The sequence below is a fragment of the Gekko japonicus genome, unplaced genomic scaffold (assembly GCF_001447785.1).
Source record: "Gekko japonicus isolate JY-2015 unplaced genomic scaffold, Gekko_japonicus_V1.1 scaffold25, whole genome shotgun sequence".
NCBI lineage: Eukaryota > Metazoa > Chordata > Lepidosauria > Squamata > Gekkonidae > Gekko > Gekko japonicus.
In genome coordinates, this window is record NW_015171502.1 from 406,867 (window position 1) to 428,203 (window position 21,337).

General features: G+C 52.0%; 1 protein-coding gene across 1 annotated transcript in view; it reads left to right on the forward strand.

Annotated features, from left to right (window-relative positions):
• The first annotated feature begins 5,624 nt into the window (after positions 1-5,624).
• Positions 5,625-21,337, forward strand: part of ATP8B2 (ATPase, aminophospholipid transporter, class I, type 8B, member 2) — a 68,007-nt gene continuing 52,294 nt past the window's right edge. The window contains exons 1-8 of the mRNA XM_015419158.1: positions 5,625-5,677; positions 7,484-7,542; positions 11,159-11,272; positions 12,700-12,798; positions 13,565-13,626; positions 15,596-15,668; positions 18,266-18,336; positions 19,788-19,867. Coding sequence (XP_015274644.1) covers positions 5,647-5,677; positions 7,484-7,542; positions 11,159-11,272; positions 12,700-12,798; positions 13,565-13,626; positions 15,596-15,668; positions 18,266-18,336; positions 19,788-19,867 — 589 coding nt within the window. The 5' untranslated portion in view covers positions 5,625-5,646. The remainder of the gene's footprint in view (positions 5,678-7,483; positions 7,543-11,158; positions 11,273-12,699; positions 12,799-13,564; positions 13,627-15,595; positions 15,669-18,265; positions 18,337-19,787; positions 19,868-21,337) is intronic.

The following is a 21,337-nucleotide window of genomic DNA, read 5'->3' on the forward strand; positions in this document are numbered from 1 at the left end:
GTTCGAAGAACCACCTGCAACAGCTGGAGAGAGAGCGAGAGAGAGATTATCTGGAACCTTCTCTAGCGTTCTAGTCCTCAGTGGGGCTTTGGGGGTTGCCTTTGCTAGCCGATTGGGAAGAGGAAGTAATCTGCCGGTTTTAGTCTGTGACAGGGGCTGGGGATGATGAAGGTTTCGGTGGATTTCATTGCTCTCTGTACATGTTGGTGCTGGGGGGGGGGTCAACAGTGGGAGGGCTTCTGGTGTCCTGGCCCCACTGGTGGACCTCCTGATGGCACCTGGGTTTTGGCCACTGTGTGACAGAGTGTTGGGCTGGATGGGCCTTTGGCCTGATCCAACATTGGCGTCTCTTATGTTCTTATGTTTCCTGGTCTCTGAAATGATGCTGCCTGTTCTTTCTCTCAGTCCATGAAACTCCCTACCAGTCTCCCTCACTGCCCCTCATGCCTGGAATGCCCTATTGTTTTTCCTCACTGCCCCTCATGCCTAGAACTCCCTGTTATTCTCCCTCACTGCCCCCTCATGCCTGGAATTCCCTGCCATTCTCCCTCACTGCCCCTTATACCTGGAATTCTCTGTCATTCTCCCTCAGTGTCCCTCGTGCTTAGAACTCCCTACCGTTCTCCCTCACTGCCCCTCATGCCTAGAACTCCTTGCTGTTTTTCCTCACTGCCCCTCATGCCTGGAACCCTCTGTGATTCTCCCTCACTGCCCCCTCATGCCTGGAATTCCCTGCCATTCTCCCTCACTGCCCCTTATGGCTAGAACTCCCTGCTGTTCTCCCTCACTGCTTCTTATATCTGGCATTCTCTGTCATTCTCCCTCAGTGTCCCTCGTGCTTAGAACTCCCTGCTGTTCTCCCTCAATGCTTCTTATATCTGGAATTCTTTGTCATTCTCCCTCACTGTCCCTCATACTTAGAACTCCCTGCCATGCTCCCTCACTGCCCCTCATGCCTAGAACTCCCTGCCATGCTCCCTCACTGCCCCTCATGCCTGGAACTCCCTGCCATTCTCCCTCACTGCCCCTTATGGCTAGAACTCCCTGCTGTTCTCCCTCACTGCCTCTTATACCTGGAATTCTCTGTCATTCTCCCTCACAGCCCCTTATGCCTAGAACTCTCTGCCGTGCTCCCTCACTGCTCCTCATGCCTAGAACTCCCTGCCATGCTCCCTCACTGACCCTCATGCCTAGAACTCCCTGCCATGCTCCCTCACTGCCCCCTCATGCCTGGAACTCCCTGCCATGCTCCCTTGCTACCCTTTATACCCAAACTCCCTACCATAATCCCTCACTGCCTCTTATGCCTAGAACTCCCTGCTGTTCTCCCTCACTGCCCCTCTTGCCTGGAACTTCCTGGCATTTTCCCTCACTGCCCCTCACTCCTCAAACTCTCTCCCAGGATACCCACGTGGCGCTCCCACCTTTTGACTTTATCCTTTTGCCCTCCATCTCCTAGGGGAAGGAAATTCCACATCTAATGCAAGCAAATGCATATTCCCCCCCATCCCCCCTCCCGTCCCTCTTCCTCCCCTCCCTGTCTTCTGTTTATTGATTTAAGTGGCTTTCTGACAAAAGTAAAAAAAAGAAAAAAGTGAAACAGCAAATCCCAGCATTAAAAAAACACAGTCAAACAATCTAACCTGGCAGTTAGCGCTTTAATTTTTTTAAAAAAATCCCATAGAGGGTGCATCAGCATGTAGAAGTGTAACATAAAGGGGATAAACAGGGGTATGGACGTTGGCACTGTGGAGGGAGGCAGGATGACCAATCAGTAACATATAACTGATGGTGTTTTCAAAAAAGAGAGAAGAAAATTCCACATCTCCCCCAGGAGTTTGCAGCTGGTGCCTGAAGCACTGAGAGCTATCTGGGTAAAGTCCCACGAGAGCCAGTTTGGTGTGGCGGTTAAGAGCGCGGACTCCAGTACCTGGGAGAACTGAGTTTGATTCCTCACTACTCCGCATGCAGCTGCTGGTGTGACCTTGGGTCAGTCACAAGGTCTCTTGGAGCTATTCTCTCAAGGGCAGTTCTCGAAAGAGCCTTCTCGGCCCCACCTGCCACACAGGGTGTCTGTTGTGGGGAGGGGAAGGGAAAGGAGATTGTAAGCCGCTCTGAGACTCCTTCGGGTAGTGAAGGGCGGGGTGTAAATCCAATCTCTTCTTCTTGAAGTAGCTGCTGACTTATGGCGACCCTGTAGGGTTTTCAAGGCAAGAAACGTTCAGCATTGGTTTGCCCTTGGCTGCCTCTGCGTCACAACCCTGGGCTTCCTTGGTGGCCTCCCATCCAAGCACTAACCAGAACTGACCCTGCTTAGCTCCTGAGATCTGATGAGATCGGGTTTGCCTGGGCCGTTCAGATTGGGGCACCAAGAGCTATGCACCCTATGGAATGGTGTTAGGGGGAGCCACAGTCTCTGGCCTCCCCCCTCCCATGCTCTCTGGTGAGCATTCAACTGCATGCTCATTGGGGCAAAGACCCAACTTCTTGTTTCCACGGACGGCACCAGAAGACGTTGACAGCATTCTGTCAGTATTAGCGCTCTCTGAGGTAACCCGGTCCTCTGTCGGCAGGTATCTTCAAGTACTTGAAGGGCTGTCGTATAGAGGATGGTGCAGAGTTGTTTTCTGTTGCCCCAGAAGGTCGGACCAGAACCAACGGGTTGAAATTAGATCAGGAGAGTTTTCGGCCAAACATGAGGAAGAACTTCCTGACAGAGTGGTTCCTCAGGGGAACAGGCTTCCTCGGGAGGTGGTGGGCTCTCCTGCTTTGGAGGTTTTCAAGCAGGGGCTCGATGGTCATCTGACAGCCATGCGGATTTGGTGAACTTAGGCAGATCGTGAGAAGGGAGGGCTGGAAGGGTTGCCTCCATGCTTAGTTCTTGTGACGCCTTCTTACATGCCCAGGGAAATGCCGATCGCCACTTTGGGGTCAGGAAGCAGTTTTCCTCCAGGCCAGTTTGGCCAGGGATCCTGGAGGTTTTTTGGCATCTTCTGGGCATGGAGCAGGGGTCACTGGGGATGTGTATGGGGGGGGGAGAAGGTTTTTGTGAATTTCCTGCCTTGTGCAGGGGGTTGGACAAGATGACCCTTGGAGGTCCCTTCCAACTCTATGGTTCTATGATCTGGCTACTAATATATATATATAACACTCTACTACACATAACATATATACCAAGAGTGCAGTTACATTATATGCTTATATGCAATTACTTAATTAATAAAAACACTATATCAAATACTTTCCATTCTTCTATCTTCTGTGTTCTCAAGTCCATTGCGCTATCCTTGCCTAATCTTCAATTACATTTGCATTATACCAATCATAAAACTTTTCCCATGTGAATTTCCTGCCTTGTGCATGGGGTTGGACTAGATGACCCTTGGAGGTCCCTTCCAACTCTATGGTTCTACGATCTGGCTACTAATATCTTCTTGTGCGTGACCCAGATAGTACAGGCTAGCTCGATCTCGGAAGCTAGGCAGGGGTCAGCCCTGATTAGTACTTGGATGGGAGAGCTCCAAGGGAAGTCCAGGGTTGCTACGCAGAGGCAGGCAAGGGCAGACCACTTCTGAACGTCTCTTGCCTTGAAAACCCCACAGCTGTGACCTGACAACCCCCTTCAAGTACAAAATAGATCCTAACATCTGTAGGATAAAATGGAGGAGGGGATTTTTTTTTCTGGGGGGAATGCGCCGGAAGAACGGAGCTCCAGAACCTCTTCCACAAAATTCTTTTAAAAGTGTTTGGAAGTTCATGAGTGTTCAGGATACAGACTGTAAACTTCATTTCCCTCTTGAGAGTTCGGGCACCTCTTTTATTTCTGTTAGAAGAAGAAGAAGAGGAAGAAGAAGGAAGAAGAAGGAAGAAGAAGGAAGAAAGAAGAAGAAGGAAGAAAGAAGAAGAAGAAGAAGAAGCCGCCGCCCTGGAGGGGAGAATGTTTTAAGCCACTTTGCGGAGAAAATAAATTTTGGTGGGGGATGATACTGTATACCATTTAATAAAATAGCGCCAGCACTCATAAGGAAGAGAAGAAGAAGAAGATATTGGATTTCTACCCCGCCCTTCACTACCCAAAAGTGTCTCAGAGCGGCTTACAAACTCCTTTCCCTCCCCACAACAGGCACCCTATGAGGTGGGTGGGGCTGAGAGAGCTCTTGACAGAAACTGCTCTTTTTCAAGAACAGCTCTTATCAGAGCTACGGCTTGCCCAAGGCCATCCATCCAGGTGCAAGTGGAGGAGTGGGGAATCAAACCCGGTTCTCCCAGATTAGAGTCCGGGCACTTAACCACTACACCAAACTGGCTCTCGAGAACAAAGTTTGAGTCCAGTGGCACCTTTAAGACCAACGGAGGAGGAGGAGATTGGATTTATACCCCGCCCTTCACTCTACCCCGCCCTTCACTACCCAAAAGTGTCTCAGAGCGGCTTACAAACTCCTTTCCCTCCCCACAACAGGCACCCTATGAGGTGGGTGGGGCTGAGAGAGCTCTTGACAGAAACTGCTCTTTTTCAAGAACAGCTCTTATCAGAGCTACGGCTTGCCCAAGGCCATCCATCCAGGTGCAAGTGGAGGAGTGGGGAATCAAACCCGGTTCTCCCAGATTAGAGTCCGGGCACTTAACCACTACACCAAACTGGCTCTCGAGAACAAAGTTTGAGTCCAGTGGCACCTTTAAGACCAACGGAGTTTAATTCTGGGCATAAGCTTTTGTGTGCAGGCACTGACCAAACTTTGTTGGTCTTAAAGGTGCCACTGGACTCATGCTTTGTTCCGTTGCTTCACACCAACACAGCTACCCACTTGAATCTACACTCGCAAGGAAGCAAGTTCTTTAATGGCCGGCATGTATACTCGGAGGTAAATCCCTTTGAGTTCAATGGGATTTACTCTCTTGTCAGTGGAGTTTGCATTGCAGTCCAAGAGGGTGATCTCGGAGGTCCCGGATTCGAACTTTTTGGGCAAACCTTTCCCTCCCCATCTAGGGGATGAGAGTACCGATGTACCTTACAGGGGTGTTTGTACAGTGGGGTGTTCGTAAAGGGATATATTTATGAACACTCCAAGGCACTGCTTAATGCTAAGGGGAAAGGCTCCTATTTAAAACAGCACACTAGAAAGGGAAATCGCACACTTAAAGCAAAGCCAATTAAAATTAACTTCTCCTTGCACTGATTGGCAAGCAAAAGCCTTTTGTAATTGTTCTACAGTCTAATGCTAAGTATGCCTCACAGGGTTGTTGTGTAAGCTAACCTGCGCTGCTCGGAAAGAGCTAAATAAAGATTGTGGTTCTTGGCAAGAAATCCTAAAGATGAGCAGAGGAGGGAGTTGCCAGGGCGGCGCAGTGGTTAGGGCCCTAGGGTAGGATGGATGAGACCCGGGTTCGAATCCCTCCTCCACCTTGAAGCTCTCTGGGTTACCGCAGGCCCTTTTTCTTTCGGCCTGTCTTGACTTCCCAGGGTTGTTGTGGACATGAAAGAAGTGGAGTCAGAGAAGCAGGTGCTGATTTGTGTGTTTTGATGTGTTGCGGGGGTGGGGGTGGGGTGGGGAGGTGGTTTCCTTTGTCCTTTCCTCAGTTTCCTTTCCCCCTTTCCCCCTCCCTTGCAGCGTCTCCCATGGGCCTGATCAACTGCCAGCGCATGCCATGGAACTGTGCGCCAAGAAGCACCCCCCAGGTAAGGGCCCCCAAGTGGACAGGAAGGGATGGGGGGGTCAGGAAAGAGACAATGTGTGAGAGAATGGGGGGAAACCCCCCACAAAGCTCTGCGGGTGACCTCGAACCGCTCACTGTTTATCAACTGGGTAAGGCTGCCAACTTACTTGTACCGGCTCCTGCGCCTTCAGCACGCATTGGCGACTGAGTTAGGCTCCTTTCCACGCTGCAAAAAGGCTGAAGCTCACCGGATCGGATCTAGATTACACTGTAGCTTTGCCCCTGTCGGTCAACACCGGCACGCCAATGTAATCAGCTACAACTCTGATCAATTCTTTAATAAAACCAATTACAACCACAGCCTTACTATTCCAGCACACATCAGCAGCTTGAGCATACGGCTGCCAATTTCAGCCACTGTATTTCAGCCGCAAGCCGTGGAGCCAGCCGGGCTGGGTTTTTAATTTTATGGCTCCCGATCGGCTGGCGAGCTTCTGGCCTACCTTGCAGGGGTGTCGTGTGGGTGACACGCACGGGAGGGCAGGGAAACCACAGCGAGTCTCCTTTGGAGGAGGAGGAGGAGAGATACAAGGAAATAAGAAATAAAACAGGGATGGTCTCGGGAAGCAAGCTTGGGGGGGGCAAAGGGGGGAAACTGGGGGTGGGGAGACACAGCAAGTCAGGCGGGGTGGGTGGGCCGCTAGACAGCATCTGTCACCCTCCGGGTGTCTCTGTCTTGCTCCGTCAGCTCTAGCAGGGGAGACCGATGGGGGGCAGCAGCCCGGAGAAGCGGTCCCCCCCCCCAGGCAACGGTTTCCTAGGTGACGCCATCCCGGCCCCTCACTGGCTGCCGGATGGCGGTGGGCGGCCCCAGCTCTTCAATGTCAGCGTGGAGTTTTCCCCTGCAGCGAGTGAGGAGGGGGAGCCGGAGCAGGATGGGGGGGACGCGCCGGGACCGGGGAGGCCGGCGGGGGGCCACCGTCTAAGCCCCAGGAGGGGGATCTCCTGGACGGCCCCCCCCCCCAACCCCCCCTGCCCACACCCTAAGCCAGCCCTGCGGTAACCATGACGATCCCCAAGGAGATGCCCGAGAAATGGCCCTGGGTCGCTGTGGCGACGGCCAGCCGTGGCCAGACGCTTGGGGGGACAGGTATTGGTATTTTTTGGGGGGGGGGTTTGATGTGAAAGTGGGGGGGGGTCGGAGAGCAGGGGCCGGGGGTCTCAGAGAGCCCCCCTCCACTCCCTTCCCCGGCTTTGTCCTGAATCGCTCTCCCTCTCTTGAGACTGCTGTCATTGCAGCCTTCTCCACACATTACCTCATTCTCCGCCTGGCCCCCCCCCCATCCCGGTCCTCTCCTTTGCATTCCAGCTTGGTGTTTTTTTTGGGGGGGAAAGGTGGGGGGGGGAGGCTGCCGTCTTGACCGAAGGGATAGCCCCCTCCCTTCCGTCCCTGCCGGTGACCTTCAAGTCTTTATTGGGGAGGGGGTCCAAGAGTTAAGGAAGAAGGTCACCCGTATGGGACGCCAGAGAGAGAATCGCAAACCCAGAGGAGTGCCCCCCCCCCTCCGGTTTCCTCCCATATTCGGGGCCGGTAGAGAAAGCTTGGGGTGCAGACCTGGGGGGGGTGAAAGTTTTTTTGGGGGGGTTCGAATCAGCCGTCCTTTGTGCGACACTGGGGCGGGCCAAGGTCACGGCAGTTGAGGGGGAAAGTGTTGTGGGTCGGGACTGGGAGGGGGCCGGCGAACCGGGGTACGTGCGGGTCGGGTATCGTGGCTGGGGTGGGGGGCACAAAAAGCTACCAACTGACTCCCCCCTTGCTCTGTTCCAGAGGAGGAAAGGAGGGTGAAAGCGAATGCCCGGGAGTATAATGAAAAGTTCCAGTATGCGGTGAGTGGGGTCTCTCGGGGGTCTCTCGGGTGGGTTTTGGGGCCCACTTTTAGCGGTGGTGGGGAACGTCTCGATCCAGACGGAGATGCCATAAGTATAACCGAAGGCGCTTTTAGAAATAGAACAGGACTGTGGTCTGTGCCACGGTGTATGGCACGCGTTATCTGTTTAATGCGCGTTCTGTCTTCCTCTTACAACATTGTTTTCTCCTTTTGGTAGCTCCAGTTGAGGGCAGAGTGGTTGTTAAAGGGGGGGTGTTATACAGCCAGGAAGGGTGATTCTGTGGCAGTTGCTATTGGAATCCAGACCTGGTTGGGAACATTTTGGGGGGGTGGGGAGATCGAAGCTCTCTGGTCCGTCCCCTACTTTTGCATGCAAAAGATCGGGGGGGGGGCGAGGAAGACCCTTCTCTGCGGCAGACCCTGACGGCAGCTACCGACTGGAGAAGGCATTGCTGAGCTGTATGGATCAGGGGTCTGAAGCACGTAGGGTTACCAACTCTGAGAGATTCCTGGAGATTTGGGGGTGGCTCTTAGGGAGGGCGGGGTTTGAGGCTGGGAGGGACCTCAGCGGGGTACAGTGCCACAGAGTCCACCCTCCGAATGGGGTTGCCAGTCTCCAGGAGGTGAATAGATAGATAGATAGATAGATAGATAGATAGATAGATAGATAGATAGATATAGACAGAGGTCATTTCGGGGGGGAACGCGGGCCCTGAATACTCAGCCTCCACTTTCAGACAGTAATATTTTAAAACATAATTGTTTTTTAGACAATGATTCTTGTAGCTGAGAAATATAACTTTTTTAAAAAAAGTTTTTTTAAAATTTATTTATATTTATTTATTAATTCAATTTATACCCCGCCCTCCCTGCGAGCAGGCTCAGGGCAGCTTACGTTAGCTGGTACACAAGTACCGATAAAATTCACATAAAATCAGTTGAAACGGTTCAAATACAGTTACGATACAGATACAATAAAATCATAAAATCCTAAAGTGCTGGCGGTAGTTGATGAATTACTTGACGTGGCGTGCAAAGAATGCATACACATTGTTTCCCCGCTCGGTGCTTTCCCTAAATCACATGGTGGCAAAGGCCAAATATCAAAACCAGGGCCAGGATCTAAAGCCACGCTTGGTGGTGGTGGTAGTCGTGCGGGCGGCTCCTTAGTTGAAAGCCTGGTGGAAGAGCTCCGTCTTGCAGGCCCTGCGGAACTGCAAAAGATCCCGCAGGGCCCTGATCTCTTCCGGGAGCTCATTCTACCAGGATGGAGCCGCCACTGAAAAGGCCCTGGCCCTGGTAGTAGCCTCCAGGGTGGTGTCCCCAGGTAGTGGCTGGAGATCTCCCGAAATTACAACTGATCTCCAGGCGACAGAGATTAGGGCCCCTGGAGAAAATGGCTGCTTTGGAGGGAGGGGTCTATGGCATTGGACCCCACTGTGGTCCCTCCCCTCCCTAAACCCCGCCCTCCCCAGGCTCCACCCCTGAAAAGTACTGGAGTTCCAGGCGTTGCATAGTGAAATCGGCTAACATTTATTGATTACATCAGAACGAAAAGAGATAACTTAACCAGTGCGAGGCTAGCTTATATTCGTGCACACGCTCACACCCAACACCCTCCCAATTCCCGTGATAGGTTCTATATACATGGCCCCGGTAACGATAGGTTCTTATCAGGATCCTAGCGCTCCCATTGGTTCTCGCTAGGATCCGCGGTGGCTATTGTTCTAGACCTGAAGGTCTGTGAGCCCGGTAGACCGCATGGCCAGGCGCACGCGATCGCAGCCATCTTAATAGATAACAACCCCCAAGAGCTCCAGGTATTTCCCAACCCAGAGCTGGCAATGCTACCTCCAAAGCAACAACCCCTCCACCCCCCGGAACTGATCTGTGTTGTCCGGAGAGCAGCTGTAATTGCAGGAGACCTCCAGACCCGGTCTCGAAGTTCAACAAACACATGGGAAACATGGCAAGGTTGAGCAAACGGGGGGAAACACCACGCTAATACAAAATATGCTACCACGCCTTCATATGTCTCTTTAAATCGTATACTTAAATATACAACAAAAACCCTAGTGTATCTCATTCAGGGGTCATTTCGTAGAAAAAGAGGTGCAGGAGCTCATTAGCATAGCTCATTAGCATGACTTATTTGCATAGGCCACACCCCCTGACATCACCGGAAGTGTGTCAGAAGGCAACACCCACTGCTCAGGCTCCACTGGACTGTTTTGGATTGCTCGCTATTGGGGGGAATGGGGAACGTGTAGATCCGTCCTCACAAAGGAGGGAGAGCTTGTACCTGAATAAAACTTGGTCTTAAAGGTGCCACTGGACTGTTTTGGGCCGAGGGGGAGCTCTGCAACTTACCTGGCTGCTTCTTGCTCTGACTGAGGGCTGCTGGGACCAGGGGGTGGGGCTTGCTGCATGTGACCGCCCCCTGGGCTCCTTACTGTCGGAGCTCCGCTCCTGTGCGCTCCCGCAGGAAATGACCCCTGATCTTATTCATTATAGCACATTGATAACAAAAACCTAAAGTCTCTCATCAGAAAGCGAGACAGTCTGCAGCGTTGAATCCTGTCTGTATGTTTGTCTCTGTGGCTGTGGACTTTTCTACAAGAGATATATATTGTTCTGTAGGTTTTTGTTATCAGTGTGCTGTAATGAATAAGATACACTAGGGTCTTTATTGTATATTTAAGTATATGACTTAAACGGACATATGAAGGCATGGTGGCGTATCAGAATTGTGTGTTTTGTTTTAACATGGTGTTTTTCCACGTTTGCCCTGCTTGGAAGTTGACAACCCCGGACCCAGGATAAGGCATCTTCCTGTTGGGGGGGGGCGTTTTTCCCAAAGGGGTTTCTTTGTCCGCGGTCTGCTCCCCTCCTCCCCCCACGACCCACCCCTTGAGCCTTGGGCGTGTCTTTGAATAACTTCCCATCCGGAGACAAAAGCCAGTCTGCGGTTATAAATAGGTCTTGGGGGGGGGGCCTGCAGAAAGCACGGGTGGGGGAGGGGTGGTCGAAGGAAGGAGACCTTTTCCCTTACCCGGATGTTCCATTCTTACTGCCCCTTCCCCAGGGGGCTGGGGGGTTCACTCTCTGAAACAAGGAAATGGAATAATGGTCGCTGAAGAGGCATGCGTGCACACGGAAAACTTATACCCAGGATTAAACTCTGTTGGTCTGAAAGGTGCCGCTGGACTCCCAACTTTGTTCTGTTGTTTCGGGCCAACGAGGCGACCCCACCTGAATCTGTCTTTTTTTTGTCTTTCTCTTTTTTTTGTATTGGTGGACTGGAAAAATAAGGTTGCCAGCTCCGGGTTGGGAAATATCTGGAGATTTGTGGGTGGAGCCTGGGGAGGGCGGGATTTGGGGAGGGGAGGGGCCTCAGCGGAACCAGCGAGCCCACCCTCCAAAGCAGCTATTTTCTCCGGGGGAACTGACCGTGGCCACTTGGAGATTGATGGTAATGGCAGGCTATTTCCAGGTACCACCTGGAGGTTGGGAACCCTAGGTGTGGTGGTGGGGGAGACGGGTCGTTCCTGCTCACTTCACTTCCCCTTCCTATAACTCCTCCCTCCCCTCTTTTGTTTCTCTTTCTCCTCCAGAGTAACTGCATCAAGACGTCCAAGTACAACATGGTCACCTTCCTTCCCATCAACCTCTTCGAGCAGTTCCAGGAAGTGGCCAACACCTACTTCCTCTTCCTCCTCATCCTCCAGGTGCGGCTCCCGCGGGGCCTCTCCGCTTCAGGGGTGGGATGGGGGGGCACGGCTTCCCCCACAGCCAGGACTGGTTCTCTGCAGTTGCTGGGGGTGACCCATTGAGAAGGGTGCGCCATCAATCGCACGGAAAGTGACTGGCGGTCCATGCTGGAGTCACACCACAGCCAGCGTGTTAGACTAGGGTCTGGGAAACCCAGGTTCAGATCCCCACTCTTCCACGGAAGCTTGGTGGGTGACCTTGGGCCAGCTTGACCTACCTCACAGGGTTGCTGTAGGGTTGCCCGGTCCCCTTGTTGTGTCAGTGGGGGGATTTGGGGGCATTCCGGGACCTCCCCGACATGATGACATCATCATCATGTCATCATGTCAGTGACGTAGGGGGCAACGTTCTGGTTTTTGGGCAAAACTCTATGATGAAACTGGCTTCAAACCATAGATTTTTACCCTCAAACTAGAGCGTCGCCACATGACATCCCTGACATGATGACGTCACTTCTGGGTGACATCATTGCCTCAGGGATGTCACACAGCAACGTCGCTGTTTGGGGGCTTAGTTTTCCCTGCTGGCCAGTTGGCCGGTGGTGGGCAAAAGCCCCCAAAACCAGGGGAATTCCCACCCAGACCTGGGGACTAGTAACCCTAGGTTGCTGTGTGGATAAAATGGATGACAGGCAAATGATGTATGTTGCTTAATTCCCGATCCCTTGCTAGGCGTGTTTTTCCCTTGAGGAGGTGTAAGGAACAAGTGAGGCACAGTGGTCAGGGTGTCAGATGGGGATCTCGGAGGCCGGGTTCAGTTCCCCGCTGTACCGTGAAAGCTCGGGCCAGTCACACAGTCCCAGCCTGGCTTTCCTCGCAGGGCTGTTGTGAGGATAAAGCAGAGGAAAGGAGAACTATATAAGCCAGTGTGGGGAGAAAGCCAGGGTATATGTGAAGAGAGAAAGAAAGAAAGAAAGAAAGAAAGAAAGAAAGAAAGAAAGAAAGAAAGAAAGAAAGAAAGAAAGAAAGAAAGAAAGAAAGAAAGAAAGAGGAACAGAGAAAGGAAGAGGTGGAAAGAAAGTAAATAGATGGGAAGAGAGGAGTGGAAGACAGACAGAGAGAGAAAGAGAAAGAAAGAAAGAAAATAGTTGGGGAGAGAGGGAGGGAGGAAGGAAGGAACAGAGAAAGGAAGAGGTGGAAAGAAAGCAAATAGATGGGAAGAGAGGAGTGGAAGACAGACAGAAAGAGAAAGACAGACAGAGAGAGAAAGAGAGAAAGAGAAAGAAAGAAAGAAAATAGTTGGGGAGAGAGGGAGGGAAGAAGGGAGGAACAGAGAAAGGGAGAGGTGGAAAGAAAGCAAATAGATGGGAAGAGAAGAGTGGAAGGCAGACAGAAAGAGGCACTTTGCTGTTGACGACCCTTCCTCCTCTCTTCACTCATTGCAGCTGATCCCGCAGATCTCCTCCCTCTCCTGGTTCACCACCATAGTGCCTTTGGTTCTCGTGCTCACCATTACGGCGGTCAAGGATGCCACCGACGATTATGTAAGCGGCGTGGGAAGTGGGCGGGGCTCGGGGGAAGGGGCAGCTGTTTGGGGCCAGGACAGGTAAGTCTGATTCAGGTGTGTATCGGGGGATTCGGGTGTGGCTCTAGTGATTTCGGGTGTGTATTGGTGGTGCTGGCACTGGGGATTTGCTGGCCCACCTCGGTTTGCGCAGAGGATGCGTCCTTGAGTATGTGTGACTGTTTTGGGGATACGTGACTGTTTTGGGGATGCGTTGTATTATTATTATTATTATTATTATCATCATCATCATCATCATCATCAATAATAATAATAATAAAGATAATGATAATAATAATAATAGATCTGATTTGTTCATCACCCTGTCACAGCTTACACTGGGCTCTGAGTGATGTACAAGGGGGGTAATGCCATAAAACAGAAACACAAATTTTAAAATTTCCATATTCAGTTGATAAGAACTAAAACCAGAGTAAAAGGATCCACGGTGGCGACTTTCGAATTTCTATTCCAGTTCAGGACTGCCCGGCCATTTTAGTGGGAAGGGGGAGAGGAGACTTAAAACGAAATATGCAGGGGGGAGAGGAGTAGGGTGCCAGCCGATGCAACCAACCGTTGCCGCCCGCAACGGAAAGCCTGAGAGAGTCCTGCTCCTTTGAAGAGGGTCTTGTGTCCAATTCCTTCGACCTTCCCAGAGAACAGATTCTGGGGGTGGTGGGAGTGAATGTGGGTGCATCGGGGTTTGTCCCCCCCCGCCCCATTCTGACACTGTTGTCTCTCCACAGTTTCGCCACAAGAGTGACAACCAGGTGAACAATCGCCAGTCTCAAGTGTTGATCAATGGGATGTGAGTGTCTCTTCAACAACGGTGGATCGTGGCCATGGGAAGGGGAAGAAAGATGGGAACTGGGGTTGGGGGGGGGGATAATGGACTCGCTTAGAGGGTTGTCCTCGAATTGTCAAAGGGTATGTTTGTAGGGAGATAAACCTCCGAATACCAGCACCAGGAGGCAAGATCAGGGGAAGGCCTCTGCCTCTGTGCCCTGTTGGTGGCCCTCCAGAGGAACTGGCTGAGGCCACTGTGTGAGACGGGATGCTGGACTAGAGGGACCCTCACTGGTCTGATCCCAGCAGGGCTCTTCAGATGTTCTTATGAGGGGAAGGCCTTGGCCTCTCTGCCCTGCTGTTGGCCCTCCAGAGGAACTGGCTGAGGCCACTGTGTGAGACGGGATGCTGGACTAGAGGGACCCTCACTGGTCTGATCCCAGCAGGGCTCTTCAGATGTTCTTATGAGGGGAAGGCCTTGGCCTCTCTGCCCTGCTGTTGGCCCTCCAGAGGAACTGGCTGAGGCCACTGTGTGAGACGGGATGCTGGACTAGAGGGACCCTCACTGGTCTGATCCCAGCAGGGCTCTTCAGATGTTCTTATGAGGGGAAGGCCTTGGCCTCTCTGCCCTGCTGTTGGCCCTCCAGAGGAACTGGCTGAGGCCACTGTGTGAGACGGGATGCTGGACTAGAGGGACCCTCACTGGTCTGATCCCAGCAGGGCTCTTCAGATGTTCTTATGAGGGGAAGGCCTTGGCCTCTCTGCCCTGCTGTTGGCCCTCCAGAGGAGCTGGTGGAGGCCACTGTGAGAGACAGGATGCTGGACAGGATGGCCCACTGGTCTGATCCCGCCTGGTTCTTATGATCTTATGAGGACCCAAATAGCTTGTGCTTTGGGGAAAACATTTGGGGCCTCCTTAATTAGTTACGCTTTTATTCCGCCCTTCCTCTGCAGAGCTCAACACAGTGCATATATTATTCTCACAACAACCCTGCGAGGTAGTTTCACCTGAGAGAGGTTGATTGGCCCAGGGTCACCCAAGTGATGTTTATCACTGAGTGGGGATCTGAAACAGTTTCCTCAGTCCTATTTGGACACTCTAACCATTACACCACACTCCTCCAGTGCCTGAGGGACTCCTCCCACATATCTGGCATCCCCTTACGCCTCTGCTTGTCTGCGTCTGTAATAATTGCTAACACGCGTTTTGAGTCTTCGCAGCCCTTTGCTCATACCAGTCACTACCACAGTCCTGAAAGGTAGTCCAGCGCTACAGTTCCTATTCTGAAGTTGAGGCCTGGCTTGGCCCGTGTTATCTACATAACCAGAGTCCCACGGCGTCAGACCAAGAAGGCCATACTGCATTCTGATATCGAAGGCTCTCAAGCAGACACCTCAGGGCAGTAGCTTTCCCCCAGCTTCTACTATTTGGAGACAGACTGCCTCTGAAGCTGGAGTCTCCGTTTAGCTCTTAAGGTGAATAGCTGCTGATCGGTCTCTTCGCCAGGAAGCCATGTGGCATAAGTGAGATTTGAACCCAGGACTTTTTGCTTCAAAGCAGAAAGTTTTGAATTACACAACGCCGGCTCTTGGGTTAAGAGAGAGAGAAAGAAGTGAGGGAGGGGCTTTCTAACCACCGGATATCTTCCCTCACCCGATACTGGGTGTTCCTTACCCCTCAGTTTGGTGTAGGACAGCCAGTTTGGTGTAGTGGTTAGGAATGTGGAAAACCAGGTTTGATTCCCAACTCCTCCACATGCATCTGCTGGAGTGACCTTGGGTCAGTCACAAGTTCTCTCAGGAGTAGTCCTCTCAGGAGCAGTCCTTGAAAGAGCTCTCTCCGCCCCACCTATCTCACAGAGTGTCTGTTGTGGGGAGGGGAAGGGAAAGGAGTTTGTAAGCCGCTCTGAGACGCCTTCGAGCAGTGAATGGCGGGGGTATAAATCCAATCTCTTCCTCTTCCTCTCACCCTCTGTTTCGATTTTCCGCAGCCTCCAGCAGGAGCAGTGGATGAACGTTCGCGTCGGTGACATCATCAAGTTGGAGAACAACCAGTTTGTGGCAGTGAGTCTTGTGCTGGGTAGGGGGAGCAGGATTAAGGAGGACGGTTTGAGGGTTGGATCTAGATATGATGATGCTAAGAATAATAATTCTTATTCTTATCATATGGCACTGTGCGTAGAATAGCCAGGAGATCCTAAGATTGTCTGGCAGCCAGACATTCTAGCTCTTTTAGCGTTATGCGCCCCTAGGCGGCGAGCTAGACTTGTTGTTGAGGCAAGAGACATTTCAGAGGTGGTTTGCCATTGCCTGCCTCTGCGTTACGACCCTGGTATTCCTTGGAGATCTCCCATCCAAATACTAGCCAAGGCCGGCCCTGCTTAGCTTCCAAGATCTGACAGGATCGGGCTGGCCTGGGCTCTCCGGGTCAGGGCGAGACGGTGCTGGAGGAGGAGTATGCCCAGTGCAACCCCTGTGCTCCCCCGCATGAATCAGGTACACAATCTTGGGGGAAGTTTTCCCGCACCAACGTCACAGAAAAGAACGCACAGAACGTCTGCAGCTGTCAGACCATTGGGACACGATGACCCGCTATCCTGTGCTGTGGCTGGCAGTGGGTCCTCACGGGCTCGTGCGCAGGGGGCCTGCCAATCCACCTACCCAAAATCTTTCAACAGGAGATCTTCTGGGCGTGGAGCAGTGGTCACTGGGTGCATGTGTGGGAGTGAGGTATTTGTGAATTTCCTTGACCTATCTTGTAATGTGTGCTGCTAATTTGTTGATAACCTTGAAAATGGCAAACATCCTGTAGGAGGGGAAAAAACAACAACAACGGACCCATAGTATGACATGAAAATAAAGACTTGTTGCTGACCCTGGCAGAAGAGGAGGCTTGGCATGGTTCCTAGAGAGCAACCTAAACGTAACAATCCAGGGTTGTGTATCCGTGTGGCGGGAGGGCCATAGATCTGTGGCAGAGCACAAGCTGTGCATGCGCAGGATCCCAACGTCTCGGAGAGCCGCCAGCAGTCCAAGTACATGGGGCTCTCTACATGGGGCTGCCTCTGTCGCAAATCCGGAGGCTGCAACTGGTGCAGAATGCTGCGGCCAGGCTGTTAATGGGTCTCTCTAGAAGGGACCATATTCAGCCTGTGCTGAAAGCGCTGCACTGGTTGCCAATAGCGTACCGGATTCGCTTCAAAGTGCTGGTTCTTACCTATAAAGCCCTATATGGTCTGGGTCCAGCCTACCTGAGGGACCGCCTTTCCCCGTATGTTCCCCCAAGAGCGCTACGGTCTGGGGCCCAAAATCTTCTAACTGTGCCGGGCCCCAAAGATGCTAAATTGGCCGTCACGAGGGCTAGGGCTTTCTCGGTGGAACGAGCTCCCGGAGGAGATCCGGGCCCTGCGGGACCTGATGCAGTTCCGCAGGGCCTGCAAGACAAAGCTCTTCCACCAGGCCTTCGACTAGGGGCCGCCGCCCCCCCCCGGCTACACTACCATCATTGGGGGGGGGGCCCTAGGAGGGCAGGAAGAAACATCTGTTTAACATCTATTATGGAATGCCTACCGGGGATGTCTGGTTGTGGATGTGGTTGTCCTCTCTGAGATTCCGGAATGGATGAATTGTAGTTCGAGCACTTTAATGTTTGAGAGGGTTTTAAACTGTATACTATATTTTAAATGTTACTAAATTATTTGATGTTTTTATCAGCAAGATTCCTTGCCATGTAAGCCGCCCTGAGCCCTACGGGGGAGGGCGGGATATAAATTTAATAATAAATAAATAAAATAAAATAAAAAAAAATAAATTAGACACCGGGTAGTAATTGAGCAAATAATTCTTATCTAGAGATGCTTTTTAAAAAAGTAATGAATGGATGGCTGCCTGTTTTAAAGGTCAAAGAAAGATGCCCTGAGTCAGTGACTGATTTACACTGGACAACAGAGATTCATTGATGATTTACATGATTTCAGTAGCAAGGACACTTAAGGATCCAGAGTACAATCGGCTTGCATATATCTCAGAATCCTGTTGGCATCTATCAGAGTTATCAAATCAAAACGATCCTAAAAGAAGCAGGATAGTATACCAGGCGTTTGTGGTGTCTTAGCTGTATTACAACCCACATCCCAATCAGAACATATTTGGAAGACCTTTTCAGCAGCAAACTTGCAAATTCTGTTCCTGTGTAGTGGTTAAGTGTGCGGACTCTAATCTGGAAGAACGGGGTTTGTTTCCCCACTCCTCTACATGCAGCTGCTGGATGACCTTGGGCAAGCCATAGTTCTGGCAGCTGTCCTTGAAAGGGCAGTCCTTGAAAGAACTCTCTCAGCCTCGCCTACCTCACAGGGTGTCTGTTGTGGGGAAGGGACTGGAAAGGAGACTGTAAGCCAGTTTGGTGTAGTGGTTAAGTGTGCAGACTCTAATCTGAGAGAACCGGGTATGATTCCCCACTCCTCCACTTGCAGCTGTTGGATGACCTTGGGCAAGCCATAGTTCTCTCAGAGCAGTCCTCGAAAGAGCTCTCTCAACCCCGCCTACCTCCCAGGGTGTCTGTTGTGGGGAGGGGGAGGGAAAGGAGTTTGTAAGCCGCTCTGAGACTCCGAGTGAAGGGCGGGATATAAATCCAATCGCTTCTCCTCTTCTTCTTTCTCTAGGCTGACCTGCTCCTCCTGTCCAGCAGTGAACCTCACGGCCTTTGTTATATCGAGACTGCTGAGCTAGACGGGTGAGTAACAGCCGGTCCCACAGGCCCAGCTGTTGGCAGCTGGGGAGGATTCCATCGTGCCGCTGCGTTGTGCCCGGGGAGCCATTGGGAACCGGGATATTGAGTCAGCGTCGTGCATTGAGATGGATTCGTTATTAGACTCTGGGCAGGGGCTCAAACCAGCCCTCTCTGAGAGAGTTCCTCGGCCAGCTGGAACGATCTTGTTGGCCGCCACCGCCATTTCGGCTGTATCGTTCTATCGCTCCGTATGAATTAACTGTACTCCCATCTTGTTCTAATTGCTTGTTTTGGTCCGCTGAGAGTTGCATGATGGATTCCCCAGGGCGGAATGGCAGGATGTGGAGCTTTTAAATAGATCCGTAGTCTGATCGGGGCCCGCATATCTGTGTGTCTTTTGGCATAGTGGTTAGGAGCACAGACTCCAAGCTGGGAGAACCAGGTTTGATTCCCCTCCACATGCTGCTGCCAGTGTGACCTTGGGTCAGTCACAAGTTCTCTCAGAGCTGTTGTCTCAGGAGCAGTCCTCGAGGAGAGTTCTCTCAGCCCCGCCTACTTCACAGGGTGTCTATTGTGGGGAGGGGAAGGGAAAGGCGATTGTCAGCCGCTCTGAGACTTCTTCGGGTAGCGAAGGGCAGGATATAAATCCAATCTCCTCCTTCTGGCTCCTCAGTTCATCCTCACAACAGTCCTGTGAGGAAGGTCAGGCTGGGAGAGAATAACTGGCTCAAGGTCACCCACTGAGTTTCACAGCGGGGGGGGGGGGATTTGAATCCAGATACAGCACTCTTACCCAGTGCGCCAGACTGGACTGGCTGCTTTCTTGGTCATCTGTCGATAATCCCATGTTTGGATGATCTGTTAATTGGAGAACATGGCTGTTCGCTGTGGAGCCTCCATGTTTCGAAGCAGTCTACCTCTGAGTGCTGGGGAGACACCGCAGGGGAGGGCTGTTACCGTCCCGCCTTCCCTTGTGGGCTTCCTCTAGGCCTCTATCTGACCGTTCTTGGAAACCGGAGACTGGATTCAATGGACCCCTTTTGGTCTCCTCCAGCAGAGCTCCTGCCCTTACTGTGTGTTCCAGAGCATGCTTTGGAGCAGGGTGGTTGATTCTAGCGTGCCCGGGTAGGACCATAGAACCCCGGCTCGTGTCCTGGCACCTCGTTGCTCTTCATTCCCTCTTCACCTAGTTTGGTGTAGCGGTTAGGAGCACGGACTCTAATCTGGGAGAACCGGGTTTGATTCCCCACTCCTCCACATGCAGCTGCTGGTGTGACCTTGGGTCAGTCACAAGTTCTCTCAGAGCTGTTCTCTCAAGGCCAGTCCTCGGAAGAACGCTCTCAGCCCCACCTACCTCACAGGGAAGGGGAAGGAGATGGTAAGCTGCTCTGAGGCTCCTTCGGTTAGTGAAGGGGCAGGGTATAAATCCCAACCTCTCCTTGTTCTGTTTCCAGAGAAACCAACATGAAGGTGAGGCAGGCCATCCCCCTGACGTCGGAGCTGAGCGACACCAGCAAACTGGCGCACTTTGATGGTGAGTTGGGGGCCGTGGGGGAGGCAGGCAGGTTGGGCTGAGAGAGTGTGCCTGGTCCCAGCTCCCCTGCAAGACTTGTGGTTGAACAGGGATTCCAACCCTGGTTTTCCAGGCGGCCTGATGCTCTAGGCCAGGGGTGTCGAACTCATTTGTTATGAGGGCCAGATCGGACATAAATGAGACCTTGTCGGGCCGGGCCGCGTGGGTCATAAAATGTAACGCCAGGGAGCGGAGATATAAACTTCATAAAGGACACAAACACAAAGGGTGGGTTTTTTAAAAAACTTGAAACAAAAACACGCTTAAAGCATTTAGCACTCTTGCAATATTTTGTTTATTTAACGGCGTCTGATAACTGACGTCTCTTGCTCTGAATTATTGCATCGAAATGTCTGTGCTGTTGCAGTCTCGAGTATGCTGTTCAGGTGTGTACCTGTGAGCTGCAAACCTACTTTTGATTTATTGACATTCGCCACAGAAATCTCATGCTCAGAGTTCTGAGTCTAGGACCCAGGTTGAAACATGAAATGACTGAGTGATTAAGAGAGTCTGGCGAAGCAAGCCATGATGCAGCAGCAGCAGACCTGGAAGCAGGAGATGGCCAGTTCCACTGCGAGCCTGATGGAAGCCTTCTGGGGGCCTGATCCGGCCCCCAGGCCACATGTTTCACACCCCTGCTCTAACCACTGTACCACCATGGCTGAGCCAGATATTCTGACGTGTGCCTGTGAAGTCCCATCAAGGCGCTTCCAGCTTATGGTGATCCCAGCAATCCACTTCCTCCACAATGTCCTGTTGTTCACAGCCTTGCTCATGGCTTGGACCGAATTAGACCCTTGGTGAGAGCCAGTTTGGTGTAGTGGTTAAGTGTGCGGACTCTAATCTGGGAGAACCAGGTTTGATTCCCCACTCCTCCACTTGCACCTGCTGATGTGACCTTGGGTCAGCCACAAGCTCTGGCACAGCTGTTCCTGAAAGAGCAGTTTGTGTCAGAGTTCTCTCAGCCCCACCCACCTCACAGGGTGTCTGTTGTGGGGAGGGGAAGGGAAAGGAGTTTGTAAGCCGCTCTGAGACTCCAAGTGAAGGGCGGGGTATAAATCCAATCTCTTCTTCTTCTTCTTCTTCTTGGTCCGTTAAAGTCAGTCTTGTCTACTCAGACCAGCAGCAGTTCAACCCCCGGCATCTCCAGTTAAGAGGACCAGGTGGTAGGCGATGTGAAAGACCCTCCGCCTGAGACCCTGGAGAGCCGCTGCCAGTCTGAGTAGACGATCATCGCAGGGCTCTTTTTATAGCAGGAGCTCCTTTGCGTATTAGGCCACACCCCCTAGTGTAGCCAATCCTCCAAGAGCTTACAGAGCTCTTCTTACAGGGGCTACTGTAAGCTCTTGGAGGATTGGCTACATCAGGGGTGTGTGGCCTAATATGCAAAGGAGCTCCTGCTACAAAAAGAGCCCTGCGTGACGTACAAAT